Raw genomic sequence first — 23220 nt, forward strand, 5'->3', positions numbered from 1 at the left:
AGTAGAGAATTGGTCGATCGTCGAAATGACGCTCTGAATATACCTCCTGTGTGTACAAATGATGTTATTTATGATAGGCCTACCACCGTATTAAAAGTTCGCTATTTGCCTGTTTTTGAGGAGCGAGTCGAACCACAGCTAAGTTTTAGCCTTTGTTTAGATTTATAAAGAAGATGCCCCTGCCTTTACCACTTCATCAGCAAATATTTATGCAGGTAGGCCTATTCCTAGCTAGGCCAAATACTAGGCCTAGGCCTAGGCTAGTAGATTCGGCCCTGCTGAGACAATTTGGCGCGACTATTTTTGGCCATGAGACGATTCGGCCCACTTTTTATTTAGGCCTACGTACGCGTGCATCATAGTCGCAGATGCAATCCAACAAAGAATGTAACAGCCGAGCCGGTCAAGTCGGCCCTACTGTCTCGGCCCTATACGTTTAGCAACAAAAATAAGAATGCTTTCACCAACTTTCTTTTATTAATTAATAATAATTATAAATTGATTTCAAATTGCGCAAATCATTCAAATTGCTCATAACAAACAATTTAATAATAAACATTAATAAGATAATATTAGTATATAGGCCTAATAGTCCTACTAACAATAAACATTTGGATAATATAATAGGAATCAATTGTTGTATTTTACCGTTGAGTACAGTTTTTCTGTTAACTTTATTTTTATAGCTCACGCATGTATTTTTAATGCTTTTATATAAACTTTAAATCATCGTTAGTGCAATATAATAATAAATCATATAATATAATTAAATAATAATAATTTTTATCTAATTTTAACAATTTTTAGCCTCTTAACTTTTTGTGTGTGTTTTTGTAAATTGTATTTTATATTTTTGTATTTTGCCAGTTTTCAAATCACATTTCTGTTTTTTAAATGGACAATAAAGTATATATGACTATGACTATGGTTCCAGATGATGTTGCCTAATGCATGTTGTACTGAAGAAATATCATTAGGCATAATTGTACATTTTTTGTAAATGGTGACGCTACGATTTACTAAAAAATACCTGCATGTGTTTATCTTACATGAGGTACTTCATACCGTAAAACCTCAAAAAGAAGCCCATGGGCTTAAACTTCGAAAAGAAGCCATCTCGAAAAGAAGCCCCCTCTACAGTTTGCAAATGTACTCCCGAAAAGAAGCCCATCTCGAAATTAAGCCCCCTGGGCTTCTTTTCAAGATAGTATGGGCTTCTTTTCGAGATAGACTACTATAATATTAAGAATGTAGGTTTATTAACTGAACGTCAAAGGAACAGAAATAAACAATACAAACACGTGATTAAGAGTTACTGTAGTAGGATAATTTAATGCCAGATACTTGTGATGCAGACTGATGATAATAATTAATATGTATGATTGCGTTTATCATACATTTATTTTACAGTTTATTGTCGTCCAAATGGTGCTTTGATCGCATCTTGTATATTTTTCTTGTCTGCTTTGTAATAATAATTGATGATTATGTGATGGGTAAGATATGCGCAAGCGATAGGCGAATTCTTATAACAAAGTGGGTTGGCAATGCCTGGTCGGTCCATGATGAACACAAATCCATCGCTGCAATTCGGTCGTTCAGAAAGTGTGAGATAAATGTAGCCCTTGATGGTTCTGAAAACAAAGAAGTATATGAGATGCCATCATCGACAGACAACACTCTTGAATATTCCATTGTGGATGATGACGACGATGATAACGAAATGATTGTATTTGACAGTGAATCATAGGACTTTTTTTTGCTTTTTATATTGTTTTTTAATTGGTATATTAAACATAATTTCATGGTTGAAAAAAGGTCTCAAAAGTCATATATTATTGTAGTAGAAATTCACAAAATTTACAGCATTTATTTCGAAAAGAAGCCCCCTCTACAGTTCGCAAAAGTACTCTCAAAAAGAAGCCCATCTCGAAAAGAAGCCCACCCAAGAGCGCTAAAAAAAGAAGAAGCCCATGGGCTTCTTTTCGAGGTTTTACGGTATTCATATCGGCAATGATATAATTTTTTTATGAGTATTTTGAAAATCGTGTATAGTCATTCATAATCATAATAAGATTAAATAATAATAGACATTGCACTTTTTGCGTTTTATACTTTATTGGGGCCGAATTGGATCGAAATCTTCAACCGACCAATCAGAACTGGGGAAATGGCAATAACTGGGTCCAGAGAGATAAATAATAATAAAGAGTTACAGCATTGGGTTAGGGGGCATAATTGTTTGATTATACGGTATTCGTTTACACTTTCATTATTTTATTTAATATATCAAAGGCTGATGAGAACCTTTGTTTTCAGGCAACAATGTTGTGTTAAAAAATTATAAGAACACCACAAATGATAATGATCTGTTGTTGTTCAATACTCATTGTTCACTCCTCTTAAAGGCACTATGGGCATGCCATAGACACTTTAGTTTCAATGAACAAAAACTTGTTTGTTGCTAAATTCAACAGTTTTAACATAAATTCAGACGATTTTTGCTAAAGAAGTTGGGTTTTGATCATCAATAAACAATTATCTACAGTACTCTTGTTTGATAGGTACTGTATTGCAACATTCTGAGTCTCGTTTGTTTTCATTTGTTTCCGTTTGGTAATTTATTTTCAATCATATCTAATACCCCTATCACATCAAACTTTGCTGTGATCTCCATAGACACTCCCAGGTTTGTGATCATTCACAACGTTGAGAAACTCCGGAGAGACGAGATTCAAATTGTAATTACCACCCTCTGCTGTTTGTTTACATCGCGATAATAGAATAATTTTGATGAAGAAGATAGTTACAAATAGTGCAGATAGAAAAGGATGTTTCGCTTATCATCCTCCTAACCTATTTGCCATTATGTATAGGTTTACTAATTAACTTGTAATAACTTGTATTTTAGGGCCCAGTTGAGCCTATGCAGGTTGATGCCCAACCAGAAGCTGAGGAAGTGGTTGAGGAACAATCATTTATTGTGGAAAACACTACATTGGTAACTTAGCTACTGTAGTCTTTTTAGTTAGCCTATTCGTATCAAAATTTATTGACAGATTCTGAAAGTAGAGCCAAAATTTATAATTTATTGCTTAAATGCCAAAATATTAAGTGGTTTGAAACCAAAAATAGAGGTGGGTGTGGCATAGCTTTAAACTACTGCAAATTGCATCTTAAATTTTGTTTAGCAAAATCAGAGAGGATAAACATAGACATATCTGTTGAAATTGATTGCTTACATGACCTAGTAGAAAATTCAACTTAAATAGATATTACTCAGCTATGCTTGATCAGATGATTTTTCTTAATTTGTATGTAGGACCTAGAAATGTACGGGAGTAGCTATACTGGCCTAGCTAAAGTCAACCGTCTTCTATTTATAAGTGACCACTGTCCAATTCTGAAAATAGAAGCATTAAGAATGGCATTGTCTTATATTCAAACAACATTCAACACACAGGCCTATCAAAAGATTCACAGAGAATTAGCAGAGGCATTGTAAGTTCAATCATGTTTATTGCATGTCAAAATCAATATATACAGTTGATATAAAGTTTGTGGTACACCACGTATAAGTTCTGTACTCGATTGTAATTCTCACTCCTGAGGATGATCTAATGATATGTACAGTTGATATAAAGTTTGCGGTACACCACGTATAAGTTCTGTACTCGATAGTAATTCTCACTCCTGAGGATGATCTAATGATATGTACAGTAGATATAAAGTTTGCGGTACACCACGTATAAGTTCTGTTCTCGATAGTAATTCTCACTCCTGAGGATGATCTAATGATTTCAACGTCAAGAAACACAACAGTTCTTTTCAGAACACTATATATGTGGTGTACTGCAAACTTCAATATGTTGATTTTCATCTTATGTTCTCCGCAATGTTTTTGATTATTCAGTGGGTAGACTCTCTGTTCTCTGTTATCAATTGTCTAGATCTGGATCATCAATTCTGCCAGATGCAGTAGCTGGTGCTCTTCATAACGTTCCGCCATTGGATTCACAATGGGTGGAAACAACTAACAAAAGTGCTGCTCTCAAATTGGAGAAGTTAGACTCTGATCTTAAGAACTATAAAACAAACTCAATTAAAGAAAGCATACGGTAAGAACATACAGTATATTGTTTGATGACAAAATTAGTACCACCCACATTATCTTCCCACGACTATATGAAAAACATGACTTTTTTTCATTTTTTTCATAAGTTGAATTGATTGTAATAAAAAAGAACTTGATTGCTTATTGATATATGATTACTAATTTAGGAGAGGTCATGATGACCTTGGAGACCATTATCTTGATCAAGGTGACCTAAGTAATGCACTCAAGTGTTACTCAAGGGCTCGTGATTATTGTACCAGTGCTAAACACATAGTGAATATGTGTCTCAACGTCATCAAAGTAAGTTTAATATCATTTCATCTACTAATATACCTAGATGCATTATATTTTTTACACCTAAATAGATTCCTATCATTTGATTGGATGATTATGCATCACATGATACAAAATAAGTGCACTATTTCGTGCTCGAGAGTGCATTGTCATTTTATATAGTTGATCAGAAAAAGAAATTTCTATATGGGCTAAGCTGAAATTGATGTGGATATAACTCAAGTAAGGTCTTCAAAGAAAGTTTTAAGACTTATTAATGGTAAACGATGTGGATATAATTCAAGTAAGGTCTTCAAAGAAAGTTTTAAGACTTATTAATGGTAAATGATGTGGGTATAACTCAAGTAAGGTCTTCAAATAAAGTTTTAAGACTTATTAATGGTAAACAATGTGGATATAACTCAAGTAAGGTCTTCAAAGAAAGTTTTAAGACTTATTAATGGTAAATGATGTGGATATAACTCAAGTAAGGTCTTCAAAGAAAGTTTTAAGACTTCTTAATGGTAAATGATGTGGATATAACTCAAGTAAGGCCTTCAAATAAAGTTTTAAGACTTATTAATGGTAAATGATGTGGATATAACTCAAGTAAGGTCTTCAAATAAAGTTTTAAGACTTATTGATGGTAAACGATGTGGATATAACTCAAGTAAGGCCTTCAAAGAAAGTTTTAAGACTTATTAATGGTAAATGATGTGGATATAACTCAAGTAAGGTCTTCAAAAAAAGTTTTAAGACTTATACCATACCTTCCAGAAATGACAATTTAGAACAACAGTTGATGTATCCATCTTCTGAGGGACAATGCCACTGAAATATAATTTTTGACATTTTCTATTAGATGTGATGAATGTTTTGTAAGGGATATAATAATACATTTTCTCAAAATCAGGTCAGTATACATCTTCAAAACTGGTCACATGTTCTCAGCTACGTAAACAAAGCAGAAGCGACTCCAGAGTTGTCAGAAGTAAGTGTAAGATCTGTGATGTATTTTAATTATTTATTTCAACACATTTTAAGAGGGTGACTCGGATAGTCATGAGCTAATTTTATCAACAAAAGAACCATAAAATATGAAGTATGTTGAATTAAAAAACTGTATAAAGCAGTTTTGTAACATTTAGTTTTTTCCATGTACAGTAAATTAACAGTTTAAAACTGTTTTTTATGTAGCAGCTCCACTAATATTGGGCTGATTTTAGGCATTTGAATGAGACTTCGTCCTCCCAGTCCGGTACAGATTTTTTAATATCAATTAGATAAAACTCTACATTCTTCAAGTCATGTTTCATGTGAATAAACAGCAGCGTCAATTAGAAGTGTTCAAAATGATTTTACGATCTTTACTTTACAAGATGGCCATAACCTGTTACTATTATCCTAGAAATACAAATGTTATTTGTTTCAGAGAGAATCAAAGGATAATCAAAAGATAGTAGCGGTTTTGAAGTGTTCAGCAGGATTAGCAGAATTAGCTAATAAGAAATACAAATCTGCTGCCAAGTATTTCCTCCAGGCTCCATTTGATTATTGTGATTTCCCATCTGTAAGTGTGTTTAAATTAAAATGCAATAAGATCAATTATTCAACCCTTGAATATCACTAAAGACGCTCCAATGTTTCGTTGAAAATTACAAAATACTGTGTATATAAGAAAAAACATGTACTTAAAAGTAGGCAAACTGGATTATTATTATTTACTAACTTTTTTTTTAAAATAGTGTATATATATTTTACCATTTATTATTATATTTATTTCTCTTCATAATATTATATAATAATTTGGTTTACTAAGAGAGACAAAAAAAAATCAGAGCTTGTGAGAGGCAGCCCATATATATGTACAGTATATTCAAACAAACAATATTAATTTCTACTACTTCCAAGATGTTATCTGCCAGCAATGTTGCCATTTATGGAGGACTCTGTGCATTGGCATCATTTGACAGACAGGAATTGCAGAAGAACGTCATCTCTAGTAGGTAATTATAGGTTTTCACTCAATAGACTAATAGGACTCTGTGCATTGGCATCATTTGACAGACAGGAATTGCAGAAGAACGTCATCTCTAGTAGGTAATTATAGGTTTTCACTCAATAGACTAATAGGACTCTGTGCATTGGCATCATTTGACAGACAGGAATTGCAGAAGAACGTCATCTCTAGTAGGTAATTATAGGTTTTCACTCAATAGACTAATAGGACTCTGTGCATTGGCATCATTTGACAGACAGGAATTGCAGAAGAACGTCATCTCTAGTAGGTAATTATAGGTTTTCACTCAATAGACTAATAGGACTCTGTGCATTGGCATCATTTGACAGACAGGAATTGCAGAAGAACGTCATCTCTAGTAGGTAATTATAGGTTTTCACTCAATAGACTAATAGGACTCTGTGCATTGGCATCATTTGACAGACAGGAATTGCAGAAGAACGTCATCTCTAGTAGGTAATTATAGGTTTTCACTCAATAGACTAATAGGACTCTGTGCATTGGCATCATTTGACAGGCAGGAATTGCAGAAGAACGTCATCTCTAGTAGGTAATTATAGGTTTTCACTCAATAGACTAATAGGACTCTGTGCATTGGCATCATTTGACAGACAGGAATTGCAGAAGAACGTCATCTCTAGTAGGTAATTATAGGTTTTCACTCAATAGACTAATAGGACTCTGTGCATTGGCATCATTTGACAGACAGGAATTGCAGAAGAACGTCATCTCTAGTAGGTAATTATAGGTTTTCACTCAATAGACTAATAGGACTCTGTGCATTGGCATCATTTGACAGACAGGAATTGCAGAAGAACGTCATCTCTAGTAGGTAATTATAGGTTTTCACTCAATAGACTAATAGGACTCTGTGCATTGGCATCATTTGACAGACAGGAATTGCAGAAGAACGTTATCAAATAGGTAGACTTGGTAAAGTCTATTGCATGCATATTGGCATATAAAGCCAATCAAATAACTTGGTAAAGTCTATTGCACGCATACTGGCATATTAAGCCAATCAAAAGACTTGGTAAAGTCTATTGCACACATACTGGCATATTAAGCCAATCAAAAGACTTGGTAAAGTCTATTACACACATACTGGCATATTAAGCCAATCAAAAGACTTTGTAAAGTCTATTTAAGCCAAGTTGATCAAGTCTTTCAAGAATTTCATGTCATAGATAATGGTTTATACAGAAAAATGGCAGCAAAGCTGAACTCATACTTATTTTGGAAAATAATGAGTACTCCTACAGTACCTTCTAGGGAACAATGTAATGTAATATTTTCAAATCACATTTATTTTTATTCTGTAAATGTCACATTTGGTACGTTACAATGTTTGTTTTTGAATATTAAATTAGTTCTTTTAAGCTGTTTCTGGAACTTGAGCCTCAGTTACGTGACATAATTCTGATGTTCCATGAATCAATGTACGCATCATGTCTGAAACTGTTGGCTTCAATCAAAGACAACCTCTTGTTGGACATGTACCTGGCACCACATTTGAACACTCTGTACTCACAAATAAGAAATCGTGCTCTAATACAGGTATGTGTAAGATGTATGGAAAGTATGTATGAATGAATGTATAGATTTGTAATACATTGTACTGTGGCTTCTATTTCAAGGTATTTTAATATTACACACACATCCATAAGTGAATGATGATGACTTGATTTGTTATTTTAGATTACATGGCCTGAGTATATAAAGTTAAAAATAAGATTTATTCTTATGAATCTATTACAGTATTTCAGTCCATATGTATCGGCAGACATGTGCAAGATGGCCACTGCCTTTAACTCAACTGTTGGTGATCTCGAAGATGAGTTAATACAGTTAATTCTTGATGGTCTCATCAATGCTCGAATTGATTCTCACAATAAGGTGTGTATGCACAAACAACCTACTGTATATGAGTTAAGATGAGTTGATACAGTTAATTCTTGATGGTCTCATCAATGCTCGAATTGACTCTTACAATAAGGTGTGTATGTACAAACAACCTACTGTATATGAGTTAAGATGAGTTGATACAGTTGATTCTTGATGGTCTCATCAATGCTCAAATTGACTCTTACAATAAGGTGTGTATGCACAAACAACCTACTATAGATGAGTTAATACAGTTAATTCTTGATGGTCTCATCAATGCTCAAATTGACTCTTACAATAAGGTGTATATGAGTTAAGATGAGTTGATACAGTTAATTCTTGATGGTCTCATCAATGCTCAAATTGACTCTTACAATAAGGTGTGTATGCACAAACAACCTACTGTATATGAGTTAAGATGAGTTGATACAGTTGATTCTTGATGGTCTCATCAATGCTCAAATTGACTCTTACAATAAGGTGTGTATGCACAAACAACCTACTATATATGAGTTAAGATGAGTTGATACAGTTAATTCTTGATGGTCTCATCAATGCTCAAATTGACTCTTACAATAAGGTGTGTATGCACAAACAACCTACTGTATATGAGTTAAGATGAGTTGATACAGTTAATTCTTGATGGTCTCATCAATGCTCGAATTGACTCTTACAATAAGGTGTGTATGTACAAACAACCTACTGTATATGAGTTAAGATGAGTTAATACAGTTAATTCTTGATGGTCTCATCAATGCTCAAATTGACTCTTACAATAAGGTGTGTATGCACAAACAACCTACTATATATGAGTTAAGATGAGTTAATACAGTTAATTCTTGATGGTCTCATCAATTCTCAAATTGACTCTTACAATAAGGTGTGTATGCACAAACAACCTACTATATATGAGTTAAGATGAGTTAATACAGTTAATTCTTGATGGTCTCATCAATGCTCAAATTGACTCTCACAATAAGGTGTGTATGCACAAACAACCTACTATATATGAGTTAAGATGAGTTAATACAGTTAATTCTTGATGGTCTCATCAATGCTCAAATTGACTCTTACAATAAGGTGTGTATGCACAAACAACCTACTGTATATGAGTTAAGATGAGTTGATACAATTAATTCTTGATGGTCTCATCAATGCTCGAATTGACTCTTACAATAAGGTGTGTATGCACAAACAACCTACTGTATATGAGTTAAGATGAGTTGATACAGTTAATTCTTGATGGTCACATCAATGCTCGAATTGACTCTTACAATAAGGTGTGTATGTACAAACAACCTACTGTATATGAGTTAAGATGAGTTAATACAGTTAATTCTTGATGGTCTCATCAATGCTCAAATTGACTCTTACAATAAGGTGTGTATGCACAAACAACCTACTGTATATGAGTTAAGATGAGTTGATACAGTTAATTCTTGATGGTCTCATCAATGCTCGAATTGACTCTTACAATAAAGTGTGTATGCACAAACAACCTACTGTATATGAGTTAAGATGAGTTGATACAGTTAATTGGTTTTAGTTTTTGTCTTTAGTGTTATAGCTTTTTTTTTTTGTATTAGATATTATATGCACGGGATGTTGATCAACGCAGTTCAACTTTTGAAAAGTCGCTTATCATGGGAAAAGCATTTCAAAGAAGAACAAAGGTATTTTTAATTAAAACATAATATTGTAGCAAATGTTTTGCTAACAAAATTGTTTCAAAATATTTAATTTACATTTTTTTAGGCATTAATTATGCGATCTGCAATGTTGAAGAACCAAGTCCACGTCAAGGTATTTATACATTTATACATTTCTTTTCAAATACAGTACTCACCTCTGTGTTTTATCAATGGATCCAATATCATAATCATATCAGATAATTATTATCTTTTGTGATCAGATCTTTGTAGTATTTTATTTTAGAAGACCTTTATTTCCTGCACACCCAGCCCACTATGATGTAACTGCTTTGTTTTTGTTTGTGTGCAGTTTTCCAATATGGCAGGCAATGGAGGTGAGACTGCATGCCCTTCCTTCCCTGCTCTAAAATGTACTTTTTATTTCCCAAATTAATTATTTTTTATTCATTTTTGCTGTTTTGTTAATTTTGTGCGCAGTAACCTGTTGATGGCATTTTGTCTATTCAGTGTTTTTATATTAAATATTTATGTATTTTTTTGGAAGCTTGGCCAAGCAGCCAAACATACTTGTATAGATACAAACAGTTTATATCTTTGTTGATATAGACAGAGTGAAATAAATGTATAGATATACCATTATAATTGCTCCATGCTTGAATTTTCTTTTTTATTTAATTAGAAAGCTGTTGTCAAGTAATATGCTTACTTATTTTTATAAATTTATTACAAAATGAATCCATTTCCTTTATAAATCCTTTTTAAATTAAGTATAATATTCAGTAAAATGGTTAACCTTTTTACTGTAAAGGGACAGTAAAAGTAGTCCATATACTTTGCTTCGTCTACACTGTTAGAGAATAATTGAGGGACAGTAAAAGTAGTCAATATACTTTGATTAGTCTACACTGTTAGAGAATAATTGAGGGACAGTAAAAGTAGTCAATATACTTAGATTAGTCTACACTGTTAGAGAATAATTGAGGGACAGTAAAAGTAGTCAATATACTTTGATTAGTCTACACTGTTAGAGAATGATTGAGGGACAGTAAAAGTAGTCAATATACTTTGATTAGTCTACACTGTTAGAGAATGATTGAGGGACAGTAAAAGTAGTCAATATACTTTGATTAGTCTACACTGTTAGAGAATAATTGAGGGACAGTAAAAGTAGTCAATATACTTTGATTAGTCTACACTGTTAGAGAATAATTGAGGGACAGTAAAAGTAGTCCATATACTTTGCTTAGTCTACACTGTTAGAGAATAATTGAGGGACAGTAAAAGTAGTCAATATACTTTGATTAGTCTACACTGTTAGAGAATAATTGAGGGACAGTAAAAGTAGTCCATATACTTTGATTAGTCTACACTGTTAGAGAATGATTGAGGGACAGTAAAAGTAGTCCATATACTTTGCTTAGTCTACACTGTTAGAGAATGATTGAGGGACAGTAAAAGTAGTCCATATACTTTGATTAGTCTACACTGTTAGAGAATGATTGAGGGACAGTAAAAGTAGTCCATATACTTTGATTAGTCTACACTGTTAGAGAATGATTGAGGGACAGTAAAAGTAGTCAATATACTTTGATTAGTCTACACTGTTAGAGAATAATTGAGGGACAGTAAAAGTAGTCAATATACTTTGCTTAGTCTACACTGTTAGAGAATAATTGAGGGACAGTAAAAGTAGTCAATATACTTTGATTAGTCTACACTGTTAGAGAATAATTGAGGGACAGTAAAAGTAGTCAATATACTTTGCTTAGTCTACACTGTTAGAGAATAATTGAGGGACAGTAAAAGTAGTCAATATACTTTGATTAGTCTACACTGTTAGAGAATAATTGAGGGACAGTAAAAGTAGTCAATATACTTTGATTAGTCTACACTGTTAGAGAATGATTGAGGGACAGTAAAAGTAGTCCATATACTTTGATTAGTCTACACTGTTAGAGAATAATTGAGGGACAGTAAAAGTAGTCAATATACTTTGCTTAGTCTACACTGTTAGAGAATGATTGAGGGACAGTAAAAGTAGTCAATATACTTTGATTAGTCTACACTGTTAGAGAATAATTGAGGGACAGTAAAAGTAGTCAATATACTTTGATTAGTCTACACTGTTAGAGAATATTTGAGGGACAGTAAAAGTAGTCAATATACTTTGATTAGTCTACACTGTTAGAGAATAATTGAGGGACAGTAAAAGTAGTCAATATACTTTGATTAGTCTACACTGTTAGAGAATGATTGAGGGACAGTAAAAGTAGTCAATATACTTTGATTAGTCTACACTGTTAGAGAATGATTGAGGGACAGTAAAAGTAGTCAATATACTTTGATTAGTCTACACTGTTAGAGAATGATTGAGGGACAGTAAAAGTAGTCAATATACTTTGCTTAGTCTACACTGTTAGAGAATAATTGAGGGACAGTAAAAGTAGTCAATATACTTTGATTAGTCTACACTGTTAGAGAATAATTGAGGGACAGTAAAAGTAGTCAATATACTTTGCTTAGTCTACACTGTTAGAGAATAATTGAGGGACAGTAAAAGTAGTCAATATACTTTGATTAGTCTACACTGTTAGAGAATAATTGAGGGACAGTAAAAGTAGTCAATATACTTTGCTTAGTCTACACTGTTAGAGAATAATTGAGGGACAGTAAAAGTAGTCAATATACTTTGATTAGTCTACACTGTTAGAGAATAATTGAGGGACAGTAAAAGTAGTCAATATACTTTGCTTAGTCTACACTGTTAGAGAATAATTGAGGGACAGTAAAAGTAGTCAATATACTTTGCTTAGTCTACACTGTTAGAGAATAATTGAGGGACAGTAAAAGTAGTCAATATACTTTGATTAGTCTACACTGTTAGAGAATAATTGAGGGACAGTAAAAGTAGTCAATATACTTTGATTAGTCTACACTGTTAGAGAATAATTGAGGGACAGTAAAAGTAGTCAATATACTTTGATTAGTCTACACTGTTAGAGAATAATTGAGGGACAGTAAAAGTAGTCAATATACTTTGATTAGTCTACACTGTTAGAGAATAATTGAGGGACAGTAAAAGTAGTCAATATACTTTGATTAGTCTACACTGTTAGAGAATAATTGAGGGACAGTAAAAGTAGTCAATATACTTTGATTAGTCTACACTGTTAGAGAATGATTGAGGGACAGTAAAAGTAGTCAATATACTTTGATTAGTCTACACTGTTAGAGAATAATTGAGGGACAGTAAAAGTAGTCAATATACTTTGATTAGTCTACACTGTTAGAGAATAATTGAGGGACAGTAAAAGTAGTCAATATACTTTGATTAGTCTACACTGTTAGAGAATAATTGAGGGACAGTAAAAGTAGTCAATATACTTTGATTAGTCTACACTGTTAGAGAATAATTGAGGGACAGTAAAAGTAGTCAATATACTTTGATTAGTCTACACTGTTAGAGAATGATTGAGGGACAGTAAAAGTAGTCAATATACTTTGCTTAGTCTACACTGTTAGAGAATAATTGAGGGACAGTAAAAGTAGTCCATATACTTTGATTAGTCTACACTGTTAGAGAATGATTGAGGGACAGTAAAAGTAGTCAATATACTTTGATTAGTCTACACTGTTAGAGAATAATTGAGGGACAGTAAAAGTAGTCAATATACTTTGATTAGTCTACACTGTTAGAGAATAATTGAGGGACAGTAAAAGTAGTCAATATACTTTGATTAGTCTACACTGTTAGAGAATAATTGAGGGACAGTAAAAGTAGTCAATATACTTTGATTAGTCTACACTGTTAGAGAATAATTGAGGGACAGTAAAAGTAGTCAATATACTTTGCTTAGTCTACACTGTTAGAGAATAATTGAGGGACAGTAAAAGTAGTCAATATACTTTGATTAGTCTACACTGTTAGAGAATAATTGAGGGACAGTAAAAGTAATCAATATACTTTGATTAGTCTACACTGTTAGAGAATGATTGAGGGACAGTAAAAGTAGTCAATATACTTTGCTTAGTCTACACTGTTAGAGAATAATTGAGGGACAGTAAAAGTAATCAATATACTTTGATTAGTCTACACTGTTAGAGAATGATTGAGGGACAGTAAAAGTAGTCCATATACTTTGCTTAGTCTACACTGTTAGAGAATAATTGAGGGACAGTAAAAGTAGTCCATATACTTTGCTTAGTCTACACTGTTAGAGAATAATTGAGGGACAGTAAAAGTAGTCAATATACTTTGATTAGTCTACACTGTTAGAGAATAATTGAGGGACAGTAAAAGTAGTCCATATACTTTGCTTAGTCTACACTGTTAGAGAATAATTGAGGGACAGTAAAAGTAGTCCATATACTTTGCTTAGTCTACACTGTTAGAGAATAATTGAGGGACAGTAAAAGTAGTCCATATACTTTGATTAGTCTACACTGTTAGAGAATAATTGAGGGACAGTAAAAGTAGTCCATATACTTTGCTTAGTCTACACTGTTAGAGAATAATTGAGGGACAGTAAAAGTAGTCCATATACTTTGATTAGTCTACACTGTTAGAGAATAATTGAGGGACAGTAAAAGTAGTCCATATACTTTGCTTAGTCTACACTGTTAGAGAATAATTGAGGGACAGTAAAAGTAGTCCATATACTTTGATTAGTCTACACTGTTAGAGAATAATTGAGGGACAGTAAAAGTAGTCAATATACTTTGCTTAGTCTACACTGTTAGAGAATAATTGAGGGACAGTAAAAGTAGTCAATACAGGGCTCGATTTTTGAAATTTTACTAGCTAGACCACTGGGCTTGTTCAATGTGAGTTTCACTAGCCCACTGGATGTTTCACTAGTCCGCTTATTGACTAAATCTTACTGGGTATATACTGCACACCTGAATCAAAACTAACTAAACTACTGTAAGTTCTAGTTAGTTTATACAGTAGGCCTATGCTGTAGTTTAAAGGTCAATAACCATACTATCGGCTATTCTTGTACAAAATGTGCCATTAGACTGGATAGAAACACACATGTTTTAAACAATTTAAAACGAAAAAAAAATTCATAAGACCACAATTTTCAAAGTTATATTATTATTATATTAATATATTTGACTAATAGTTCAAAGGTCAATAGTTGTAGAATCGGTCATTTTTTGTAAAAACATTTCATTATAATAAATATGAATGTATAGTTTCTGAACAATTTGAGCCCTATTTCGTTTCTCTCCGAATATTGGTTACTGAGATACGATAAATCAAGGTCAAAGGTCAAAATGCCAGAAATAAGACTTGCATCCATTTTTTGAGAAAATGTGTCATTAAAGTGAATATAAAAACATATATTTAAAACATTTTGACACCAAAATTAATTATCTGTGACAAGTGGTTCTCGAGATATAGGGTAATTATAAAAAATGGCCGCCATTTTTAATTATGCAAATTAAAGGCTTAGATGGCCGAATTTCGCTTGGGATCCGCCATATTCGTAATCAGCAAGGTCGAAATATCCTACATCAAGTGGATCCCAGCTTCTACCCAAAAATGCTTCTTGATTCGTTTTCTAGGCTGTTTTTTCAGAAATCTACAACTTACAAGGCCTAGGCCTAGCTAGCTAGGCCTATAATAAATAATATAGGCTAGGGCTAGGCCTAGAACTAGGCCTAGAAATTAAAAACAAAAATTAAGTACCTGTATTTCACAAAGTAATACAAAAAAAATATTAATGACAAGTTACTAAGTATCATTTGAATATTACATCTTAAAAATGTAATTAAGGAAAGGGTATTTGGCTGTGTTTACATACGGCGGTCACACACGCGATGCTTGCTATACCCTAGACCAGCTGCTGGGATGGTGAGACTAGAGCACATGTTTTGTCACTAAATTTGGGTAACCAAATTGGTTGATTTTTTTCGGAGAAAAAAATTAATTAAAATTCCAAAGACAGAAGTGAAGAATCTTCCTCTAATTAATAAAAATAGGCCTACTTCTATTAAATTTTTTTTTTATTAACTATATTTTATACATTAAAATTGATTTGTTCAATAAAAGCAACCATTTGGTTGGTACTTGTTCTGGCTTAAAAGACTAGTTGAGGCATTTATCTGACACCGCACTGGATACACTGTGAGGTGTAATGGAAGTAAATTGGCACTTGAAAGCAGACAGGGGAATCCCCTTATTGATTGGTGATCGACTTCACACGCTGATTTAAGGAGCCTGATTAGTTGCTCTCCTTCGTTAACTTTAACGAGGAACGTGATTGCGAAGGCGCTCTATAAAAATGATGGACTACAAATTATTAGGCCAGTGGCTAGAGTATTTTAATAATGCATTTTAAAAGTCTAGGCCTAAATATTCTCTAGCCTAATTATTTACACACTAGACACCCGGGCTTGTTGGGTGGAAGATTGACTAACCCAGAGCAGTTTTAACTAGACATTGTACGCCGGACTAGTGAAATATCGAGCCCTGCAATATACTTTGCTTCGTCTACACTGTTAGAGAATAATTGAGGGACAGTAAAAGTAGTCAATATACTTTGATTAGTCTACACTGTTAGAGAATGATTGAGGGACAGTAAAAGTAGTCAATATACTTTGCTTAGTCTACACTGTTAGAGAATAATTGAGGGACAGTAAAAGTAGTCAATATACTTTGATTAGTCTACACTGTTAGAGAATGATTGAGGGACAGTAAAAGTAGTCAATATACTTTGATTAGTCTACACTGTTAGAGAATGATTGAGGGACAGTAAAAGTAGTCAATATACTTTGATTAGTCTACACTGTTAGAGAATAATTGAGGGACAGTAAAAGTAATCAATATACTTTGATTAGTCTACACTGTTAGAGAATAATTGAGGGACAGTAAAAGTAGTCAATATACTTTGCTTAGTCTACACTGTTAGAGAATAATTGAGGGACAGTAAAAGTAGTCAATATACTTTGATTAGTCTACACTGTTAGAGAATAATTGAGGGACAGTAAAAGTAGTCAATATACTTTGATTAGTCTACACTGTTAGAGAATGATTGAGGGACAGTAAAAGTAGTCAATATACTTTGATTAGTCTACACTGTTAGAGAATAATTGAGGGACAGTAAAAGTAGTCAATATACTTTGATTAGTCTACACTGTTAGAGAATGATTGAGGGACAGTAAAAGTAGTCAATATACTTTGCTTAGTCTACACTGTTAGAGAATAATTGAGGGACAGTAAAAGTAGTCAATATACTTTGATTAGTCTACACTGTTAGAGAATAATTGAGGGACAGTAAAAGTAGTCAATATACTTTGATTAGTCTACACTGTTAGAGAATAATTGAGGGACAGTAAAAGTAGTCAATATACTTTGCTTAGTCTACACTGTTAGAGAATAATTGAGGGACAGTAAAAGTAGTCAATATACTTTGATTAGTCTACACTGTTAGAGAATAATTGAGGGACAGTAAAAGTAGTCAATATACTTTGCTTAGTCTACACTGTTAGAGAATAATTGAGGGACAGTAAAAGTAGTCAATATACTTTGATTAGTCTACACTGTTAGAGAATGATTGAGGGACAGTAAAAGTAGTCAATATACTTTGATTAGTCTACACTGTTAAAGAATGATTGAGGGACAGTAAAAGTAGTCCATATACTTTGCTTCGTCTACACTGTTAGAGAATAATTGAGGGACAGTAAAAGTAGTCAATATACTTTGATTAGTCTACACTGTTAAAGAATGATTGAGGGACAGTAAAAGTAGTCAATATACTTTGATTAGTCTACACTGTTAGAGAATAATTGAGGGACAGTAAAAGTAGTCAATATACTTTGCTTAGTCTACACTGTTAGAGAATAATTGAGGGACAGTAAAAGTAGTCAATATACTTTGATTAGTCTACACTGTTAGAGAATAATTGAGGGACAGTAAAAGTAGTCAATATACTTTGATTAGTCTACACTGTTAGAGAATAATTGAGGGACAGTAAAAGTAGTCAATATACTTTGATTAGTCTACACTGTTAGAGAATGATTGAGGGACAGTAAAAGTAGTCCATATACTTTGATTAGTCTACACTGTTAGAGAATAATTGAGGGACAGTAAAAGTAGTCCATATACTTTGATTAGTCTACACTGTTAGAGAATGATTGAGGGACAGTAAAAGTAGTCCATATACTTTGATTAGTCTACACTGTTAGAGAATGATTGAGGGACAGTAAAAGTAGTCAATATACTTTGATTAGTCTACACTGTTAGAGAATAATTGAGGGACAGTAAAAGTAGTCAATATACTTTGATTAGTCTACACTGTTAGAGAATAATTGAGGGACAGTAAAAGTAGTCAATATACTTTGCTTAGTCTACACTGTTAGAGAATGATTGAGGGACAGTAAAAGTAGTCAATATACTTTGATTAGTCTACACTGTTAGAGAATGATTGAGGGACAGTAAAAGTAGTCAATATACTTTGATTAGTCTACACTGTTAGAGAATAATTGAGGGACAGTAAAAGTAGTCAATATACTTTGATTAGTCTACACTGTTAGAGAATAATTGAGGGACAGTAAAAGTAGTCAATATACTTTGATTAGTCTACACTGTTAGAGAATGATTGAGGGACAGTAAAAGTAGTCCATATACTTTGATTAGTCTACACTGTTAGAGAATGATTGAGGGACAGTAAAAGTAGTCAATATACTTTGCTTAGTCTACACTGTTAGAGAATAATTGAGGGACAGTAAAAGTAGTCAATATACTTTGATTAGTCTACACTGTTAGAGAATAATTGAGGGACAGTAAAAGTAGTCTAATATACTTTGATTAGTCTACACTGTTAGAGAATAATTGAGGGACAGTAAAAGTAGTCAATATACTTTGATTAGTCTACACTGTTAGAGAATAATTGAGGGACAGTAAAAGTAGTCAATATACTTTGATTAGTCTACACTGTTAAAGAATGATTGAGGGACAGTAAAAGTAGTCAATATACTTTGATTAGTCTACACTGTTAGAGAATGATTGAGGGACAGTAAAAGTAGTCAATATACTTTGATTAGTCTACACTGTTAGAGAATAATTGAGGGACAGTAAAAGTAGTCAATATACTTTGATTAGTCTACACTGTTAGAGAATAATTGAGGGACAGTAAAAGTAGTCAATATACTTTGATTAGTCTACACTGTTAGAGAATAATTGAGGGACAGTAAAAGTAGTCAATATACTTTGATTAGTCTACACTGTTAGAGAATAATTGAGGGACAGTAAAAGTAGTCAATATACTTTGCTTAGTCTACACTGTTAGAGAATAATTGAGGGACAGTAAAAGTAGTCAATATACTTTGATTAGTCTACACTGTTAGAGAATAATTGAGGGACAGTAAAAGTAGTCAATATACTTTGATTAGTCTACACTGTTAAAGAATGATTGAGGGACAGTAAAAGTAGTCAATATACTTTGCTTAGTCTACACTGTTAGAGAATAATTGAGGGACAGTAAAAGTAGTCAATATACTTTGATTAGTCTACACTGTTAGAGAATGATTGAGGGACAGTAAAAGTAGTCAATATACTTTGATTAGTCTACACTGTTAGAGAATAATTGAGGGACAGTAAAAGTAGTCAATATACTTTGATTAGTCTACACTGTTAGAGAATAATTGAGGGACAGTAAAAGTAGTCAATATACTTTGATTAGTCTACACTGTTAGAGAATGATTGAGGGACAGTAAAAGTAGTCAATATACTTTGATTAGTCTACACTGTTAGAGAATGATTGAGGGACAGTAAAAGTAGTCAATATACTTTGCTTAGTCTACACTGTTAGAGAATAATTGAGGGACAGTAAAAGTAGTCAATATACTTTGATTAGTCTACACTGTTAGAGAATAATTGAGGGACAGTAAAAGTAGTCAATATACTTTGCTTAGTCTACACTGTTAGAGAATAATTGAGGGACAGTAAAAGTAGTCAATATACTTTGATTAGTCTACACTGTTAGAGAATAATTGAGGGACAGTAAAAGTAGTCAATATACTTTGATTAGTCTACACTGTTAAAGAATGATTGAGGGACAGTAAAAGTAGTCAATATACTTTGCTTAGTCTACACTGTTAGAGAATAATTGAGGGACAGTAAAAGTAGTCAATATACTTTGATTAGTCTACACTGTTAGAGAATGATTGAGGGACAGTAAAAGTAGTCAATATACTTTGATTAGTCTACACTGTTAGAGAATAATTGAGGGACAGTAAAAGTAGTCAATATACTTTGCTTAGTCTACACTGTTAGAGAATAATTGAGGGACAGTAAAAGTAGTCCATATACTTTGATTAGTCTACACTGTTAGAGAATGATTGAGGGACAGTAAAAGTAGTCAATATACTTTGATTAGTCTACACTGTTAGAGAATAATTGAGGGACAGTAAAAGTAGTCCATATACTTTGCTTCGTCTACACTGTTAGAGAATGATTGAGGGACAGTAAAAGTAGTCAATATACTTTGATTAGTCTACACTGTTAGAGAATAATTGAGGGACAGTAAAAGTAGTCCATATACTTTGCTTCGTCTACACTGTTAGAGAATGATTGAGGGACAGTAAAAGTAGTCAATATACTTTGATTAGTCTACACTGTTAGAGAATAATTGAGGGACAGTAAAAGTAGTCCATATACTTTGCTTCGTCTACACTGTTAGAGAATGATTGAGGGACAGTAAAAGTAGTCCATATACTTTGATTAGTCTACACTGTTAGAGAATAATTGAGGGACAGTAAAAGTAGTCCATATACTTTGATTAGTCTACACTGTTAAAGAATAATTGAGGGACAGTAAAAGTAGTCAATATACTTTGATTAGTCTACACTGTTAGAGAATGATTGAGGGACAGTAAAAGTAGTCCATATACTTTGATTAGTCTACACTGTTAGAGAATAATTGAGGGACAGTAAAATAGTGCTTATGTATTGACCATGGTTATGCTTTTTCAGAGGGACAATATTTATATCTTTAAAAGATCAAGTTATAAAGCAGTACACCCTTTATTACTTACTAAAGGATAATACTTGTTGAACATCAGATATCCTTCAAAGGTCAAAGTAAATATGTCTACTTGAGAAAGGTTTCTATTTACAACAGCTTCACTAGAATAGTAGAAGAAAAACACATTTTTTATTGCAAATATAAATTGATATTTCGTGCCGTTCTAAATGCCTTTAATTTATATTTTATTTATAATTTATTAATTGGCAGTATTTTGTATACAAAAAGTGTTACATTTTTTGTTTTAATCTGAATCATTTTTATGTGTAAAAGTGGGTGCCATGAAAGGGAATAAAAATAAAATTTTTCTTTCTATTTTAGAGTCTGCCCAAGGAAGGTTTTAGCAATGAGCAAGCCGATCCAGTTATTGCACCGGCTACAACAAATCGATAATGATGTGACACTGACAGTAAATAATACAAATAGTAACAAGTAGTGCACTCGGTTTATTGCATGTCTATTGATAGACAAAGGGTACACGTTGTATAACCAGTAATTTCTCTTGCCTTGTATAACAAATTAATGTTACTCTAAACACTGTTAAAACACTTTTTTTTATAGCATAGCAAATTAACAGAAATAAGACTTCAAAGTTATATTCAATAGAACCAACGAATACACTTACTGTGTTTATACATGATAATACAATATTACACATATTTTGTAGTATAATATTCAGGGTACACCCATTGAAAATTAAAATGTACTAATTTATTCAGATTTCATAGACGGACAGAAGGTAGCAAATGCTGATTGTATAAAACTATACAAGATAGACCAAACTAGGCTACAAATAATTATTATTGTTCATGAATTCTGTGACAGGCTACTCAGTATAAGAATAATATTCTGTAGTACAAAATGGTGGTTATACATTAAAGTTTTGTTCATTGAAATGAATATACAGTCACAGAATTTCCTACCACCAAAGCGAGGTATTTGGGATTACAAATCGAATGTATTATCCACCAAAAACATAAACAATTAAGATTAATAAAATCAGACTTTGCATAGGCCATTTTGCAGTTTTAATCAAGTTATTCACTGATACATGTATAAAAAGATGAAATAAAGTTTAGTTTTTGTCACCCTTCATTAACCGTGTACATTGTGGCATAACGGGTAGTGTTTTAGTAACTATCATTTGAATTCTCTAAAAGCTGGGGTTTGAATCTCTACGATTTTTTTTTTAATGTATAAAAAAATGTTTTTCTTAGTCTATTTTATCTGATGAAATACCAACTGACACGCGTTACCCTTATCAATATCAGAAATCAGATATTTTGCTAAGAACTGGTAAAATTGAGATACTGTAGGACGGTATTTCATTGGACCCCTTTTTCAAGACTGGTTGAACTCGAGCACACTTTAACAGATTTAGAAATAGACAGTTATTAAATGATAAATTTAAATATATAACACAAGGGATTTAAAATATGTAATGATGCAATTGAAATTAATTTTGCTGGTAGACCATCTGATCCAGTTGCTTTATTTTGGTCGATTTTACAAATTAAATTAAATAAGTACCGCATTAACAGTGATAGATTCAAGAAAAAAAGAATTTGGAAAGGGATTGGCCAGATACCGAGAAAAACATTTTTGTGAGGGGGGAATTTCGTTTGCAAGTATATAATTCTGCTGCGGACTGCGACTATAATCGCAACCCACCTATCATCTAGTTTACACTGGATCTCCCGTTTGTAATGGAAAATAGAAAAAAATAAAATAACAGAAACTAAAGAGTTGAACGTAATATAAACGAGCCTATGTAATGGTATTAAAGAGCCACAGATGTTTTGGGAGAGGCGAATTGTAAAAGGACGAAAGGTAAAACAGCGGAAGAAGGCAGCAACGGCGTTCCATAGATCTCTACCAACGACGACACCGCCAGCTCGAGCTATATTTCCTATACCATCCTGGCTAGTTGAGAATTCTCAACTATTTTATGTTTTTTTCTACCTTTCTGGAAAATGATATAATCCAAATTGTATTAATACTACCAGTAGTAAACATTTAGAAACACTTGCATATCTTCACTAATTTTAGTTGTTTGTAGTTTAAGACAATCTTAGTGATATTTAAATGAAAACAATACGATAAAAACTATTGTGTCTGTATTTTACAAGACTATGACTTCCGTATAACGTGCATTGTGGGTACTTCAATTTTTATAGAAAAGCTAGGGAATCCTAATTTAGTAGGCAGCATATGGGGGCGGGGCAACCAAACTTGCTCATCA

At 32.7% G+C, this 23220-nt stretch overlaps 1 protein-coding gene across 1 annotated transcript; it reads left to right on the forward strand.

Moving 5' to 3' along the window:
- On the forward strand, positions 1-22051 carry LOC140051551 (COP9 signalosome complex subunit 1-like). Its single transcript, XM_072096805.1, has 13 exons — positions 1-215; positions 2912-3001; positions 3323-3501; positions 3951-4118; positions 4282-4417; positions 5304-5381; positions 5823-5960; positions 6302-6396; positions 7781-7967; positions 8169-8306; positions 9881-9967; positions 10050-10097; positions 21300-22051. Exons 1-13 carry the CDS (start codon positions 174-176, stop codon positions 21369-21371), a joined length of 1458 nt encoding a protein of 485 aa, XP_071952906.1. The 5' UTR covers positions 1-173; the 3' UTR covers positions 21372-22051.
- Positions 22052-23220: the final 1169 nt, after the last annotated feature.

Source organism: Antedon mediterranea, chromosome 1 (assembly GCF_964355755.1).
Source record: "Antedon mediterranea chromosome 1, ecAntMedi1.1, whole genome shotgun sequence".
NCBI classification, from domain to species: Eukaryota; Metazoa; Echinodermata; class Crinoidea; order Comatulida; family Antedonidae; genus Antedon; species Antedon mediterranea.

Coding starts and splice junctions, on each gene's coding strand:
- LOC140051551 (XM_072096805.1), top strand. CDS start 174: ATGCCCCTGCCTTTACCACTTCATCAGCAAATATTTATGCAG. Junction 3,502..3,950: donor AGAGAATTAGCAGAGGCATT/GTAAGTTCAATC, acceptor TCAATTGTCTAG/ATCTGGATCATCAATTCTGC. Junction 5,382..5,822: donor CGACTCCAGAGTTGTCAGAA/GTAAGTGTAAGA, acceptor TATTTGTTTCAG/AGAGAATCAAAGGATAATCA.